The 17728-nt window shown below is 41.0% G+C and overlaps 1 protein-coding gene across 3 annotated transcripts in view; it reads left to right on the top strand.

The window, feature by feature from the left end:
• RIC8B (RIC8 guanine nucleotide exchange factor B) overlaps positions 1-6429 on the top strand; it is a 59477-nt gene extending 53048 nt beyond the window's left edge. For all 3 annotated transcript variants that reach the window (XM_050926585.1, XM_050926594.1, XM_050926598.1), the window contains one exon: positions 6038-6429. In XM_050926585.1, coding sequence (XP_050782542.1) covers positions 6038-6149 — 112 coding nt within the window. In that variant the 3' untranslated portion in view covers positions 6150-6429. The remainder of the gene's footprint in view (positions 1-6037) is intronic.
• Positions 6430-17728: the final 11299 nt, after the last annotated feature.

Genomic DNA, 17728 nt, shown 5'->3' with positions numbered 1-17728 from the left:
TTCGTTTCAAATAAAACCTATTTGTAAGTAAATAGTACAGATCATCTTGTTACAGCAATGAGAATTGTTGGTTGCAAATCAGTTTACTCTCCATAGTAAGTCATATGATTGAGCTTCCAAAACCACCTCCAAGCTGTGCAAAAAGAGTTAACATAACCTTTCGCTGTTGCAAAAGACTAAATTTAGCCAAATTAAATCATTGTTGTGCAATTTTCCATCTGTTTATATCCTACAGTATTGGAAATATTCCATGTTAATTAAAATGTCTGATAAATATACTAACACTTTCTCCATTATAAATGATGGGAGAATTATATATTAATTGACTAATTTAAAATGTCAGGGTGCTTTTTCCAAGCCAACCTTGTATTAATAGCAGGAATTCTTTTGGTGATGAAATGGTCCCCAATTATCACAGCTTGGGTTTTGTTGTACATTGAACAGAAGTCAACAAAACAAGTATGTAACAGAACCTGCCTAAATGGCAGCCACACTCATTAAAAACACAGCATTAATCAGGAGGTGAATGAAGAAGGCAATGGTATATAGATTCCCCCCCCTCCTTTTCTAATCATAGAACAAAATAATGTTACACGAAAGGATCGGAACTATTATGTAGTACTCAATTATAGGGAGGTGAATAGGTCCCAAACATGCCATGTTATCAAAGGAGAAGACTGGTGTTTGCATGACGGTTTTTCCATACAGACACTGTCATTAATTCCATGTGTCAATACTACCCAGTCATACACAGATAGACAAGAAAGAAGTACCCTTGAAAATAAGGGAATGATTTTTTGAATCGTTATCAAGCTAAGTGGCAAGCAGGAAGCTGAAACTTGTATAGATAAATTTGAAGGGACACTTGGGAGATCTGCAAGTGGGAGAAAAGAATGCATTTTACCAACTGCTTAATTAGGATGTGTTTTCTATTTGTATACTTGAATAGAATGCTTTGTTTGTGTTAGGAACATGTGTAGTACAGCAAAGAGTCTTTGATCTCGTTAGGGGATGTTACAGGGATGTTTACACACATTTAAACCAATTTTATTAATATGTTCATTCATATATTTGCATTTATAATATATATTCAATGGATACAGCAAAATTCACACTGCCACCCACTGCGTTCGGGAAGTAACATCTCTTTCCTATAATGTGGAGTGATCACACTTGATAGATGTGAAATTATTTTCTTTGAAGAGTGTGCATTTGTAAGGAGAACCCCAAGATGACTTTTACCTTACTTCAAACACAAGGGTGCAGGTCCTCAATTGGCATAAATTGTCATAGCTCCATTGAGGTCTCTAAGCAACCAGTGCTAAATTAGTGACTCGTTGTTGTTAATGGACCTAGGACAGTTTACATGAGCTGAGGATCTGCATGAGGGCTGTTGTATGCAAATGTCAAAGTCCGTTTTATTTCAATTGGTGGAGTTATTCCTCTTGCAAACCTACCCAATGAGTTTTGTTGTTTTGAGTAATGCACTTATTCCAGACTCGTGAAGTTAGCTTTGTGGCATCCCAAACATCACATATTTTGTTTACTAATTATTCTCTTTACTTTTAGTTCCTTTTTTCCTTTCCCTTCTCATTTTACCCTTTCGAAGTACACAAGTTACCATGGGGTGGTTTGGAACTTTGCATCCAGCTCAGCTGAGAGGAAGCACATAGTTGTGCTGGCCCTGATTCTGGGATAGAACCAGATTGACTTGGAGACTGTTGCAAACTGGTCCCATCTTCCCCGTGGAGCAAGAAATAATAAGTTGTGCCAGCTCTCTTGTTGGCACAGCTTACTTCCTCCATGCCAGCTTTGCTGCACTGACTGGCCCATGTAATGTTGGGGGGAGAGTATGGCCCCAAAGCTCCACCCACCTCCATGAGAAGGAGAGTAGCAACCTGATAGTGGTTTCTTCCCCTCCTCCATAATATCTGGTAATACAGGAAGCCTGTGCAGGAGAACAAAGGGTACTCAGCAGGATTTACAATTAAGCCCTGTGGGATGAGCATTCTTGGAATGACACCCACAAGTGCAGTATGGTATACAGCCAATATAGTGGCTTGAAGGGGGTATACCATGATATGAAAAATACATGAGTTTGATCATCATTTCATTCATTCATATATATATATTATAAAATAAAAAAAAAAATAAAATCAGGAGTCTTTGGAGCAGAGCCCGGAGCTGGAGCGCACGGCAGCTCCAGAGCAGTGGAGCTACAGGTTTTTGCCTGGAGGTGGAGCGGAGCCGGAGCACAGCTCCAAAGCCCTGGGAGGGGCAGGGGGGAGGATTCTAAGGGGATGCGTCAATCTCTTAGTTTGAGTTACGCTCTCAGTGAACTATTTTGAGTGTATTTAAACTTTTTTAAAACCAAAAAAAACTAATATGAATGCACATCTTGTTTGCATGGTGTCTTGACAGATTTTACAGTATAAGTTTTTTGAAAATGATTCCTTTTAGTGAGAGCAAGTTCATCTCAGGTACTGTGAATGTATATTTCTGTGCAGTATGTAGAAATGAAATAAAGTCAGATCTACAAGGTAAATCACACAGGAAATACAAATCTTACTTTTGATACTTCAATTGAAATGGCATAAAACTTTCTTGTGACACTATACTTACACCCAGATATTTGTGAATATCATTAAGAAAAACAGTTGCCTCAGTGGGCTAGAAAAATATGTAGATCTCTGTAAGGTTTTGTAGATTACTTACCCTCAATTGCATTTTATTTGGAAGGTTAAAAGTCAGAAAATTAGCTTGGGAAGCAAATGTCCTGCACTGCAAGCACTGTAGAAGATGGGTACTGATAGTCTTATGAGGAAATTGTAATAAAAATACTGGGTTTTCAGTATACTACATGCTTCAAGGTAGATTCCCGCTTTCTAAGTTTCCCTTATCTTTCAGCACTGGCACCGAGGAGCTGCATCAGAGCTGTTACAGCCTCGTGTGTAACTGATGCATTAATCCATTTCCTGTGGATTTATTCTACAATATTAGAATTGCAATTCTATTTTATAGATGGATATTGACAAGTCAGATCAAATAAAGATGTCCCAGATCCACCGTACCTTAAGGAGCCTGAAAATTTGGAGGACTCTCCAGACCCTGTTCTTACTACTTGAGGAAAAGCTAGACTATTTGCCAAGATACGAGCTCCCTAGCCTTCGTAGATAGGAAGGATAGCCTTCCTTCCTACAATCTGTGTTAGAAATTGATAACTCCAGAGAAATCCAAGAGTTCTTGAAGCCTGTCAGGATCTAATGATGCTATCTGTCCAAGAGATCTTGAACCAGGAGGAGATTGGTGGTGACACATGCTCATACAATCTTAACTGCCAAGAACTCTGAAATATCTTCAGTTTCCTTTCCTGCCACCATTATGAGTTGTCTGGAGGGCTGCTATTGCTAAAGCATATCCAGTTCAAATTATTATTTGGCTGTGTAAAGTCCTTAATCTACAGTAGAGATGAGCTACTTGATCAGCCATCACTCCCCCTAGGTCCCTTTAAAACTCCTGTAGTTGACCAGGTTGCCCTTGTTTTTTTTTCCCTGTGGTTTCATATGGGTAAGACCAGGAGTGTCAGGACCTTCTTATTTCATCAACAAGGGGTGAAATCATGGATCCATTGAAGTCAATGGCAAAACTGCCATTCACTTCAGGGTGACATGGATCTTTACCCTGTGTCTATGGAACTTCTTGAGCAGACACACTGAAGTCCTATTGTAACTGTTAGTCTGGTGAATTCAGGTCTCTCATGACTGCTTTGTTTTCCCCTTTTACCGCCATTTTTATTTATTTGGTCCTTTTGGCAGTGTGACTCTCTAATATTTTTAATGTGCCCAGATACATGGTGACTTATGACCAAATGGCTAGTAAGCGACATGATTCTGTGGCTTTTGACATCTGTTTCAGATGTTGTGATGTAAAAGTGTTTTGGAAGAAAGCCTAGGAATTTCCTGATTCTTTATACTTGTTGGAATTTAAAAACTTACTCAGCAAAGAACTGTGGACTTCAAGCAATGGGTGAGGGAAGCTTTTAGTATGCATGACAGAAAAGCAAATGTGTCCTTAACTGAGGCTTGACTATGAGTTACTGAGACTTAAATTCACCTGAGATTTGAACTGTAATAAGGCTGAATTGTGGGATTCAAAGGATCTTGTTACTTACTAGAGGCTTCTGACTCTTGTGCTGCATCTTTCCAGTCATCCAAATGCCTTTTGAAAAGACTCTAAAGCACTTCATCAGCCGGACTTTACTTGACTTGTTGGCAGGCCTAATGGCAGGAGGAAAAACACAGGCCCTGTGCATTCAATACTAGATATGTGGCTCTTCACCATTGTTTGGGCCTATGAAATCAGATTTTGAAAATATTTTTGATACTGTATTCCCCTCTCCCAGAATACATGTTAGAGCTTAAGAAGCTGGAAGAATTTTCTCAGGACTCTCCTAACCATCTGAGAATATCCTAGAACCCATATTGCCAACGTGAGAAAAGGACGAAGAATCAGTCCTAGAACCCATGGCTAGTTATTTCCCCTCCATGAGGAGAATAGCCAGTGGATGTACAAAATTGCACATTCCGTCCCCCTGGAGACTGAGGTGTGCAAAGAAGCCATACTGTTACTTGTCTGCATGCAAGGGTTGCAGACTTCTTGCAGAAATACCTAAAAGTCTGCCCAGCCCAGCGTGGCAAAACCACACTGGTTTCCTTGAGTTCAAGGTGTCTCAAGCCACATAGTGCAGCAAATATGTGCCTTCTCCTCTGGCATTTTAGGAAAATGATCTGTTGAGTTTGTGTCTGGTGCAAATAATCACTGTGGTTTGAGTGCCTCACCTATGCAAATAGTTTCCCTTTCTCTATTGAGAGAAATGAAACTCTTCAAAACTAGGTTTTCTGGTATCTTGTTTAAACATTGCTCATCTTTATAATATCTGGCTTATTGTTCATACCCTGCAACTTGTGTGTTGCTTTTCTAGCTGCTTCTGTAACAGCCATTATTGGGATTGTTAACTCTCTGTACAAAGCCCTTCTCTTTTGTCCTAAAGAGAGAGTGAGGAACAGGCAGAATGTTGAAGGAAATAAAGCATTTCCCCACTGAGAGTAACTAAATTCTGCTCTTTAAGTTATGGCTGTCTTTGGGGACAACAAACAAGTTTCAAGGGATTCACTTTCAAACTGAGGTAAATTAGGGTCTGGCATCCACACCATTTAAATGAAATCATGAAAATTAAAAATAAGGGCTGTATAATAGAAAATCAAAATGTTATATTTGACCTTACAGCCTTTGCCATAATCCACATACAATAAATGAGGTGATAAAATGTGAGAATTAAATAAATCTTTGCTAATACTTTTTGATTGGCTTTAATCAATAATTAATCATCTTTAGATGAGGCTGTGGCTTGTGGAGTAGATATAATTGGATTAGCTGTGGAGAGGCTTTTGGAGCTTTGAAGAGATTAAAGTGGCTGTCAATCCTGTAATTAAACTGCTACAAACAAAAGCAATAGTGTGTGTAAAAAAAAAAAAAAAAAAAAAAAAGCTGACTATTTCAAAATGGATCAACAAGTACTTAAGCACCACTAGAGGTTGTGTAGGCAGAATGTTCTGAATGATTTATTTCATTGAATAAGATGAATATGTATCATATCATTTATTTCAATTGTGTGTGTTGCCGAGAATGGCAGGTGAAACTTTGGCAACCATTTCTTCTTAAAGAATTCAAAGAAGAAAAGCTAGTGTATGTATTTAAAACAGTGAACCTGCTCCTTGTCCTGAGTCTGTTGAGCATTGACTTTTTCTGTATCTTTTAATTGGCTTAATAGGTTGGCCTGCAAGAATGAAGTCTTTATCTGTCCTCCCCACCTCCAGTTTGGATTTTTGTTCCCCTTTCTTGTTCAAAATGGAGATCTTCATTAAAAAATGTTGTAAAGACTATAAAAACATAGTTTGTGTGTATATCGCTCTATATAATAAAACTGTGGATTGATGCATGTGTGCATATGCTAAGACTTTTTAAAAAAATCTTACAGGGATGAAGTTATAAAACCAATGGGAGTTCGACCGGATGGCACGATGACTCCTTTGGAAGAGACAATCTGCCAGTACCAAACCAATGAGCAAGACAGTTCAGATTCAGATTAAAGCATTACCTGCTTCACTGTCAATATCTCCTTTGATCAGCATCTTCCCTCAGAGCCGCGACATCTTTTATCTACACATTGTACCCTCTCATTAGCCAGCATCACTTTGTCTTCTTATTGGGATATTTGAATGATGGATCTTGTGGTGTAATCTCTGCATTTTTATTAATCCATTTATATAGGAACAAATGATCAGTTTATTAATTGTAAAGAAAATTGTATTTCATTGAGATGAAAATAAAAGATTGCAATGCAAAAAAAGTAAATATTTATTAAAACTTGCTAGATTCTTCTCTTCCATTTCAATAGGTTTTTTCCCTTTTTTGCTTTTGTTTATGGTATCTTACCCTAACCCCTTCCTAAAATACAATTTCAGCTAAAGAAGCAGAATGACTTGATTACCCTAGGAATAAAGGATGTTAAATGTGACATGACTTGACCTAGTCAAGCCATAAGTTTGCTTACGCAGTTGCTCAATGATTCTACAACTGCTTTAGAAAAAAAAAGTTAACCATCAAATTTTATCTCACCATTCATTACCATGGTTAACCAATCTGTTTCAAAATTTAACTTCTGTGTCAGTCAGCTACTGATTACTGCTAAATCTATTGTTGTTTTCTTTTTTAAATAAGCTGTATTTGATTGTTCCCTGAATCAGGGCCGCAGAAGTAAACTCAGGAAGCCTATACTACTTATGGCCTTGATCAGGGGCATTGAGTTGTATGAGAGCACAGGAGCCTGACTCCACCAAAGTTTGGGGCCGGGTCTCTCCCTTGGCCTTGCCTGCTGCCCCCGCGTGCTTCCCCCAGATTGTCCCCTGCCTGCTGCCCCTGGGCAATATAAAAGGGCCCGGGGCCCCTGCCACCACCACCAGCAGCACAACAGGGTTAAGGTGCATCCTGCCCGCCCACTCTACTTCCAGAAGCAACAGGAGGCTGCTGGCAGGTCCCTGCAGCCCCTGGGGGGGGGAGGGCATTGTCTCTGCATGCTGCCCTACCCCAAGTGCCAGCTCTGCCAACTGCAGCCAATGGGAGCTGTGAGGACGGTGCTTGTGGGCAGTGGTGCATGGAGTGTCCTGCCCGCCACCTAGGAGCTGCTGCCAGAGGGGGGTGTGGATCGCTTTTGGCAGCTGCCTGAGGTAAGCGCTGCACCCCTCACCCTCTCCTGCACCCATGCCCCAGCCCAGAGCCTGCACCCAAATGCCCTCTTAGCTGGTCCCCTGTACCCCAACTCCCTGTCCCAATCTACTCCCCAACTCCCAGAACCTGCACCGCGCACCCCCTTCCCCCAGCCCTCTGCCCTAGCTCGGAGCCTGCACCCTAATTCCCTCCCGGAGCCTGCTCCTGCACCCCTGCCCCAACCCAGAGCCCACATCCAAACTCCCTCCCGCACCCGAACTCCCTCCCAGAGCCTTAGGCAGGTGGGGGGATGGGACTTGGACCTGTTCTGGGCACCATCAAAAATTATACAAAGCTGCTGCCCCTGGCCTTGATTCAGAAAAATATCCATATTCAGAACAGTGCTTAAGCATTTTCTAAATTGTTGCCAGAGATGGATTTCAGTGCATATTTAAGTGCTTTCCTGAATCAGGTGCTACTTGTTGAAAATTAACAGATGTGTAAATTGAGGGGAAGTCAAGTCAAGAAAGGAGAAGGGGTGGGGGGGAAGGTTTTTTAATTTAACTTGGTGGAGTTGTGAGACAGACTATAATGCTAAAGACAAAGTGTGCACACTTCTGTCCACATGGCTCCCTGAGCTGAGTGATTTTGTGTAGCAGGGGAAATGGAACTTGATTTCATAGAGATGTGTTACCCAGAGGTGTTTCCCTAGCATCCCTTATACTTCCTAAAGGACTGGAAAGGAAAACCCCACTGATGGTATCTTAGAAAGTGTGAGTTTCACTCACTTCAGGGAGAGATTAGTCAGGAGCCTGCCCTTTACTTTAAAGAGCACCAGGGATATCAAAATTAATATTATAGAATTTTTGAAGCTGAGACCATTACAAATGTGTGATGCTAATCCAGGCAATTCTAGATTGCCTGATGAATCTATGACTACATCTTCATACTGCATCAAAACAAGTGGAGTTCAAGCTATCTTGCAGAAGTGAAGCCAGCCACTGCTCCCGCCCTGAATTGGAGGAAGAAGGCAACTGGCCAAAGCAAACACATTTCTAATGCACCAATAATATCTAGGTGTCATGCACAAAAGTAAGAATGGCCCCATTTCTGCCACTACAGGACCCCACTCCTCCATCTTGCGCAAGTTTCCCTAATGAGGTGGTTTTTGGTAGTTGCCTTCTTCCAGATAGTTACTTCTAGACTGATTTGTGTGTTTTTTTTCTCCAATAATGGGAGTCTGACTGTGGAAGAGTCTACCTGTGGGCAGTGCTTGCTCTACACAAATTGTCATCAGGTCTCTGTAGACAATAAGGTTAATGCTGTAGAAGATGACAACTGGGGAATTCACAAATTCTCTCCCTCAGAAGCAATAGCTCATGAGCTTCATTAATGAGGATTTGAAGGTCTCTTGGTATCCGCTCTGCGTGTTCTTTCCTACAGGGGCAGGAGCTGTTGTCTCAGGAGTAGATTCCCATAAAACATACACAGATTAGGATTTTGGACACCAATCAATGCTGTAGCAAGACCTCCTGCAAAGTGGAAGGGATTGACACAAGGTAATTTTGACTAAACAGAAAGATCACACTTTGTTCCCTGAATGTATTCTACCAACTCTAAAATGATCTTTCCCAGAAGGCCAGAGGGAGGAACATAAATTATATTGGGTCAAGGGACCTCAGAATAGACAGCACAACACTGGGCTTCTACCAGTCTGAATAACACAACCATTTGTTTTCCTGTTTAAAGGTTTTATTTTGCAAAATAAGAGTATATATTCTTCAGACACCCTCTAGATGCTGCTTAAAGTGACAGGCAGGAATGGAAGACTCAGTACCTGAATCTGGCTGATGTTCCAGCTCTGAGGTAATTCATGTAAATTCACTCCTCCTTAGTAGATTGGAAGATGGTCTCCTTAAGTGTATGGAGTAACTTTCTACTAGGGCAATGTCCCAAAACCCCACTTCTTTATTCCGTTAACTTTACACAGCAAGATTTATGGGGAGTGGGGGTGAAGGTTATGGCAGACCTGGCAGCTCCTCCTTGGAAAAAAAAACAAGGCTCTTCTCGCTACCCACATGCTCCCTCTTCTTTCTTTGAGATGGCTCTTCGTCCTGCCTCACCATTTCATTCCTCTGCAGCATGGATACAAAACACTGTCTGCAGGTTACCTGCAACCCACACTGTGTATCAATCTGGCTTAGGGTGACCAGACAACAAATGTGAAAAATCGAGACCAGCAGTGGGGGGTAATAGGAGCCTATATAAGAAAATAACTCCAAATTGGGACTGTCCCTATAAAATTGGGACATCTGGTCACCCTAATCTGGCTCCCCTGACAGGTTCAGGGTCTGTGGAATTTAAGCTTTTTGGGGGTGGGGAAGGTGGTATGTAGCCTTTCAAGTTTGAAAGAAAACGTGCACATGCTGTGATGCAGTGCTATCTTCCTCAGTCTACAGGAACAGCATCTTAGAGACTGCAGCAGGAAGAGATCTGCTCCTTACTCTCCCTAAGGAAGACCTGAGATAAGGAGGAGATAGGAGTCTAGGTCAGAGAAGGATGGTTGTGAATAACTGGTGGGTTCTAAGTTTAAGCCCCCTTAAATTTCAAGCAACTGCGCTGCTCAAGCTAACTGCTCACAAAGAAGGAAAAAGGCCAACAGGCACTAGCCCACGTAGAACCCAACACTGAGATGGGGAAAGACATGGGGGAGGTGAAGAATAAAATAGCCATTACAGTGGCCATAAAGAGGTAATAGCTAATTTTATTAAGGGCCTGAGTGAGGCTAGCACTCCCAGTTCTCCTTGACCTATCGATTTGCAGTTGCTCAGCATTTCAGGGCATAATATTGGTTATTGTGGCCATGCATAGTCTAACTTCAGTAATCCCAAACTCCCATTGATACGTCTGCTGTGCGCTGCAAATGCATTTAGGGCCCTTCATGACTTCATAGCTCTGCCCCATGGGTGTGAATCACAGAATATTGTTAAATGAGCCTGGAGGCTGTGCTTCCCTTTTTGAGTTACTTTGTATGACAATAGCTCCTACAGGCCCCAATCGGGATCAGGGCCCTATTGTGCCAGGTGCTGTGTGTACACACACACACACACACACGTGTGTGTGTCCCTGTCTGGAAAAGCTTATAGTCTAAGCGAAGTGAGGCTTTTCTAAGTTTAAGAAAAAATGTATCTGGTTTCAATGAAAACCAGACATTTAGCAGTAGCTTCAGTCACTTTTTAAGGACACATCTTCTCATGAACCACTGCATGCCCCCTGTGCTGAGCCCAGCCTACAGCTGTTGAATATATGAGAAAATATTAGGACAATATTAAGGAATCAAGATGAAAATACACTCGATTCAGCAAAGTGATGCAGCTGCTTGCTTGGTCTCTCTCTCTCTGGGTGTAGGCATGCACAAGTAACGATAGGTAATCTCGTGGGAATGTAAGCAGTATTGTAGTTGTGTTGGTCCCAGCCTTCTAGAGAGAGAAGGTGGGTGAGGTAATATCTTTTACTGGAGAGTCATGACTGAGGAGTGCTGTAAAACAGGTTAGGGTGACCATAGCATGTGCTAGTAGAACAGGATTATTTTAGCATATTTTATCATCCCATGGCCTAGTTTTTGCTTCTGCTAAAAGTCTTGAGGCAGGCATTGGACATTATTCAAACCATCAATCGGCTTCTGAATTTAATAAGCTTTAGTTCTACTGTATGTAATTGTATTGGATAATAATGATGGGCTCAGTCAATCTTCACATCCAATGGAAGTTACTGAATCTGTCACTTTCTGATACTGGGTAAAACTTTCAAAAGCACCTAAGTACCATTTTCAAAAGTGACTTAGGAGCTCAAATCTCACTGAAAATCAAGGGACTTAGGAACCTAAGTTACTTCTGAAAATGTTACCCATTGTCCGTTGTGACGGGGTAAGACCAGATGGCTATAGGAAAGTAGTGAGAAACAGGTATGTTAGCCCCAGGCTAAACAAATCCCTGTTACCATGGTAACCAAATGGCAGTTGCTCCAGTTTAATCAAGACACCAGGGGGCAATTAAGATCCTTCCAGAAAGCAGTGGGGGACAGGTAGGTTGATTGGGACACTGGAAGCCAATCGGGCTGGCTGAAACTAGTTAAAAACCTCCCAGTTAGTCAGGTGGGCCCACATGTCAGGAGCTGTGGGAGGAAGTTGTGCTGTTGGAGAGACTGAGCAGTACACACCATATCAGACACACACGGAAGGAGCCCCTGAGGTAAGGGTGAAGTGTAGCTTGAGGGGCTGCTGTGGGGAAGTAGCCCAGGGAATTGTATGTGTCCTGTTCCTAAAAGGTCAGTTACCATAGCTGATACTATTAGGGTCCCTGGGCTGGAGCCCGGAGTAGAGGGTGGACCCGGGCTCTGCTCTTTGCCCCCCTGATTAGTCACTGAGACTGGGAGACAACAAAGACTGTGCAAGGGAGGATAGCTTCTCCTCACCTCCTTCGTTGGCTTATGGTGAAAATGGCTCAGTAGGCTGTGACCCTGGCCTCTAGAGAGAGAATGGCTACATGGAGGATCACGGTGAGCCTCTGAGGCTAGTGAAATCCACCAGGAAACGCGGGACCCACAGAGACAAGGACAGATTTGTCACAATTTATAGTAAATGGAACATAGACAATAAGGGGTGATTTCCCTATTGGCAATCCTGTGACACTGGATTCTTAGTGGTATTTTGCCATGATCGAAGTATCTTCTCCACTGTGACCTAGGATACTTTGCATATTCCCTATGTAAAAACTTGCTCTCTGTATTACTAATTTCCCCATGATTCCTCTGGGACAGAAGAGAGGTTGTTTCCCTGATTTTTCTCAGCTAACATGAAGAACATTGTGTGGTTTCTGGTTATTCGGCTGATAAGCTGATGAAACCAGAGAATCATCACTGTTAGTTTACGCACAAAGCTTTTGCTCCAGTTGTTGCTGTACCTGTGCGTTGTGGCATCAGTTGTTGATACAGCTTCCAAAAGCAGGTGCTGATTCGACCTGAACAGTATTTTGGACTAAGTCCTATGGATTCCCCAGGCCCTGCCACTGTCTTGGGTTTCACTGACATTTTATATATACACACACACACACTCGCTCCCTGACTACTTAGCTTGTCAGCTATTCTTTCAGACGTGCTTCCCTCAGAGGCTCCATATAGCACTTTTCAGTTTGACAAATGAACATGGACAGCTACCTCTTCCTTATATTTTCTACCCAATTTGTCTAACATCTGGCTCTGACCTGCAGAAAGCACCTCCTTTGTGCAGGTAGGAAGAAGGAGACGTTCCTTGCTAGTAGCAGAGTTGGGCAGGACAGCTAGGGAGACTCCTATGACCTAACTTTGCTGTTCGGGAGCTCTGAAGTCTACCTCTTGTCTATTGATTATGCATTTTTGGAAATGCATCTAGCACACTCAGTTGTGAAGGACACACATCCTCTAGCCTTAAAGGGCCAGTAACCTGTTGCATGAACACAAAGCTATTTTTCATTCAAAAATAACCTTTAGGTTTCTAAAAAACAAAACTTTCATGGGAAATTGTTGACACTATCTAAATATTCTGATTTTTTGCATGGAAATCTCATGCTTTATTCTGCTGAGAGTGTTAAAAAAATTTAATTGAAAGAATTTTGGCAAATATTTTTAAATGGCTGTTAAAATTTTACATGAACTGAAAACCAGGTTTTTGGCAAGGGACAGTTTTGAAAAGATGCTTTTGAAGGCGTGCTAAAAAAAATATTCACAGAAACCTTTAAAAAGATGAAAAAGGGTTCGTTTAGAATATCTTCACTTTTTTTTTTTTAAGAATAGACTTTTTAAAAAAAATCATATTTTATTTCCATTAAGAAATGACTTCCTTCTGGACTGTCAATGCACTTAATATTAAATCTCCTTAAAATGTGAGTCCCTTTCCCTGGAACATTCTAAAAAAGTGGTGAATGGGCACTATTATCTGGGTTTTCTTCCTTGATATCATTCTTTTGAAAGAAGCTTTGGCTTATGTAGGTGAAGTAGTTGTCAGAGAAAGCTTCAAGGTAGAGAATGTTACAATACAGCAAGCTGACATATTAGTCCATTGCCAGGCATCCTATTCAGAAAGAGAAAAGTAAACTCCAAAGTATACAGGAATTCAAGAGCTTCCAAAGGAGCATTCCACTACATTCTCCTTAGTCTTATTAACACAAAACAGCTAATAAAATCCAGCACTTTAATAAGGTTGGCTGTAAAAAGACTGTTCCACTGTTCAAATAATTGAAAACCAGACTTTTTAGATCTTTGATGAGCAACAACTTAAACAGTTAGCTGGCCAGGAAAGGTTTTTTTTTTTTTTTTTTTTTTTTTTTTTTTTTTTTCTGATCCATGTGTATAAAATGCTAATTAAAGTAGTACAAAGGCACAGCAGATCTGAGGAACAAGTATAAGCACCGTGTAATCTGGCAAATGAAAATCATTGGTTGTGTTAACACCTTAATTACCTGGTGTGTTCAGTGCTGTTAGAAAGGTATCACAAAATGATAGGAAACATTATGCTAGTTTAACTGAAAGCATATATACAATAAGACAAAACAAATCAATCTTTCCTATGTTGTTTTGTGCGGCCTTTGCTACTCCTGAAGTCAGATATCTCCACAGAATGCAGCTTCTGGCTTCAGGGACCATGCAATGTTTAGCTCAGCAGTCTCTGACCTGTCAATTTATCTTGAGTGCTGGGTCCTTTGACTTCTGCTAAATGTCCACTGATACAGAGCTATCTGAGTACCATTTAAAAAGTAATGTATCGATAGGCTATTCTGTGTTAGGCAAAGTTTATGGGGGTGGCAGAGGGGTACAGGAAGATGCTTTTAAATCCCATTGTGCTTTCTGAAGCCAGCTGGAGACCAGTCTGGACCCTGGCATAATGTAATGCAACCTCAAGGCTGCTTTAAGTTGTACCTGTCAATTGCCAACAGCCCCCAGAAGCTATGCAGGCACATCTCCTTTCCCCTGCCCTTTACAAGACCAGAGCAGGTGTGGTGTGATCTGGCCCTCAGTGTGTGTGTGTGTGTGTACTTCAGAAGATCACATTGCAGGAGGCTGGATTCCATTCACTTTACTACCCAGTGAATGAGGCAGGGATGTGGGGATTTCATCCTTCACTATGTCATTTCCTGAGCTGAGTGCTACACTTTGCAACCCTGCCATCCTTTAATGTAGTGTTTTAATATAATGTGGATGGGCTCGGTATGAGCTACCTTTGACCTACAGAACTTTTTTTTTTTTTTAAACAAAGGAAAGCTAATATCAGAATATGGTATTTTCTACCAATATTTAGCACCAGACGATCTGATGAAAAGGATAAAGGAGCTGTTATGAAGCTGCAGATTTAATTCATCATGGAAAGGTTTGCTGTCCCTGCTCTAACCTGAGTAACTGGCAGCAGCTCCAAGACATTTTCTGTGAGTGAAATAAATGCAGTGGCACTTCACTAGTAAGCACTGAGAAAATATGATCCTGTTATGACTCCGCTTAGCCTTGGGAAAGGAGTGCTAATGGTCATTTAGTTGCTGCTGCTGTTAAAAAGCCATTCTTCCTGTAGTATAGAAATCTATATGATGTTACCAAATAGGGATTTATAACTTAATGAGATTTACACTAGGATTGTAAGGTATTTGGGGCAGGACACCCTCTCTATGATATGTTTGTACAATGCCCAACACATAGGGATCATGACCTCTAGGCAATATCACAATACTAACAACAATAATTGTTTAACTGTTTTCTCCAGGATTTTATCTATCATTATTTAATTAGATCTTTTCAAGAAGTTCTGCCTTTGGAAGGCTGTTTGGACGACTGAGCCTACCAAATGGTCATATCACATTGCTAAGGTTGACACGTGCTTTTAAATTTTAAAAAGCAAAAGCAAACCTCAGGGAAAGAATTGTGAATAGGAGGCTACAGCTACATGAGGGGGAAAAAACGAGTGCAAACTTTCTTCTGATGTTCTCCTAAATGATGAGCAAGTTGATGTGAGAATCCATCGTTAATTACAAGCTTTTTTCCTCCTGCCTGATGCACAGTGTTTGCAGTTTAAAATGAAAATGATTGGATTATACATACTTCAGCACATCCATAAATCCCCTTTTACCTTTAAAGTGCAGATTAGATGCTAACCACAGCCAGTGGGTCACTGGAAATACTGAAAAGGTTGCCCTCTCTCCCCCATTCTGCACTCTTTGACAAAAACTGTATTGCAGTAACTTAAAAATATATAAACAAAATTCATAGCATATGCAGAGATTTGAGAGTCCTACCTTGAACCTAATATGCTAGGAAAGACTTCACACTGATTTTATTTCTTAAAATTCATCTTGTCAGGTAAATTCTCAGAGCCATATTACATCTCCGTTCCACAGGCATTTGGGAAAAAGAATACTTTACTTTACTATTTTGAAAACAGAAGACTGGCTGTTTTCCCCTCTTTATTTTTTATAGTACAAACATTCGTAACACCCTGTTTGGGGAGGAAAAATTCCCATCCATGTTGTAAAACACATTTATAAGTAAATGGAAATACATGAACAGAGCTGTACTGAAAACAAAACCTCCAGGAACAAGATCTTAGTTTGCATGCTTCTCACTGTTGTATTTTTCTCCAATTTGCATATTTTAAAGACAAGCTTTTAAAAAAAAATAATTCTGATATCAGCCTGAACTATTCTCAGGCTTTGAACTTTTCCATCCTTTCTCCTGATTATGGCCAAGTGACCCATATTTAAAAAGCATTTACAATAAAATTATAGCACTTTCTTTTGTGTTGCTAGCTTTCCCAGTGAAAAGCCGAAATGTTTTAAAATTGTCACTTTTTGACAGAGGTAATGGCTGTAATATATTTAGTCTCTTCCCCCCTTGTTGTGTTTAGAATGGCTATGCTAATAAAGGGCACAGCTGTCGATACTTTATGGCCTGCTGGGGGGGAAAGGGGAAGGAAGGCAAAAAACAGATTGACTGTGTGTCAACAAATGCAGCTGGGAAAGAAAAAAAGGAGCCCCTTGAAGGCCTCTGCAACTTAAAGTCCAAGATAAATGATGTTCCTATGTTTAAAAAAAAATGGAGGTTGGAATTCAATAAGGGGAGGCTGAAAAGAGAACTGCTTAAAACTGAAAGCCTTTCTCTGCTTCTAGACAGCCTACAAGAGAAATGAGCAAAACTGACCACAGAAGAGGGTGAGCAGCCAAGAGAGAAAACAAAAAGCCTATCCTGGAAAATATATTGCATCCATGAATGATCTGAAGTGCATTATCACCGGCAGGCGGAGAGAATACAGTTTTTAATGGAGACACGATGGCAAACTTTTACACACTGTTGCGGTTTGGGGATAGGCTTGTGTATGGGGAATAGGGGATGTCAGAAGGCACTATAATTATAACGAATAAATGAAAATTAGCCATTTGGAATAAAATATGCACATGGTGCCTATTAAAGCTACCGATGGTGAGCAGGGCTGCATTCAAGGCTTACTTTCTGAACACTATTTTGCTGTGTGTTTTGCCCTCACATGACCGACCTCTTATGGTTTTCACCCTTTGGTCTGAAGTCAGCAGGTGATCATGTATTTGCTGCAGTGGGCTACAGGGTGTGGGACATCATCCTTGCAATCTGATTGTGCCTCTCTTCTTTCCCTGCCCCACTCCCATCCTCTTACTCAAACCTACCTTCAGAAAAAAAGTTTATTTTTAATGTTGAGTCCATATGGGAACCTTTCCCATTCCTTTTAAATAGGACCCCTGCGTACATGTGTTCTTAATGAAGGTGGCATTTTTACCTGTTGTTTGTAGTTTGTCAAAATTAGTATTAATACTATTAACATTATAATAGAGCAATCTGAAAGGCAAGAAACAGATCCCTGGTTCCCTGGTTAATGTAAATTAGCACAGCTCCACTGATTGGAATGTACTATGCTGGCTGATTCACCTCAGGCTTGGGTCTGCTCCTCTTTCTTTCCTGGGAAGCTGTCTTGTCATTGAAAAGCAGGCACTTCTCCCCTTATATTGGCTTTTTTGGTGAGCCTGATGACCGGCTTCAGGAGAGAACTTCATCTTCTAAGCCACCTGTTTTCAGCCACCAACATTGTCCTATAATTAAATGGGACACAGTGAACGAGCTTGGGAGGGTGCGTTGCTCTCTGGGGCTTTGTTTGACAATGTTAATGCAAGAAACCGCTGTTATGTTTAAGAAATGTGAGTGCTTATAGTGTAACAATTAAAATGGAGATACGACACCATTTTTAATATATGGTTCAAGGAGATGAGCTATAGAATTAAAACTGTGAAATTAAGATATTGCGTGTATTCCAATATCCATTGAATTCAATCGCTATCTTTTCCCTGACTCTAATGGCCTTAAGTGATGTAACCACATGCAGTAAAACTTTATAACATCTCTTGGGAAACAGGCGGGTGAT

Source organism: Gopherus flavomarginatus, chromosome 1 (assembly GCF_025201925.1).
Source record: "Gopherus flavomarginatus isolate rGopFla2 chromosome 1, rGopFla2.mat.asm, whole genome shotgun sequence".
Classification (NCBI taxonomy): Eukaryota; Metazoa; Chordata; order Testudines; family Testudinidae; genus Gopherus; species Gopherus flavomarginatus.
Note: the sequence above shows the minus strand (reverse complement) of the source record. Positions and strands in the feature narration are given on the sequence as shown.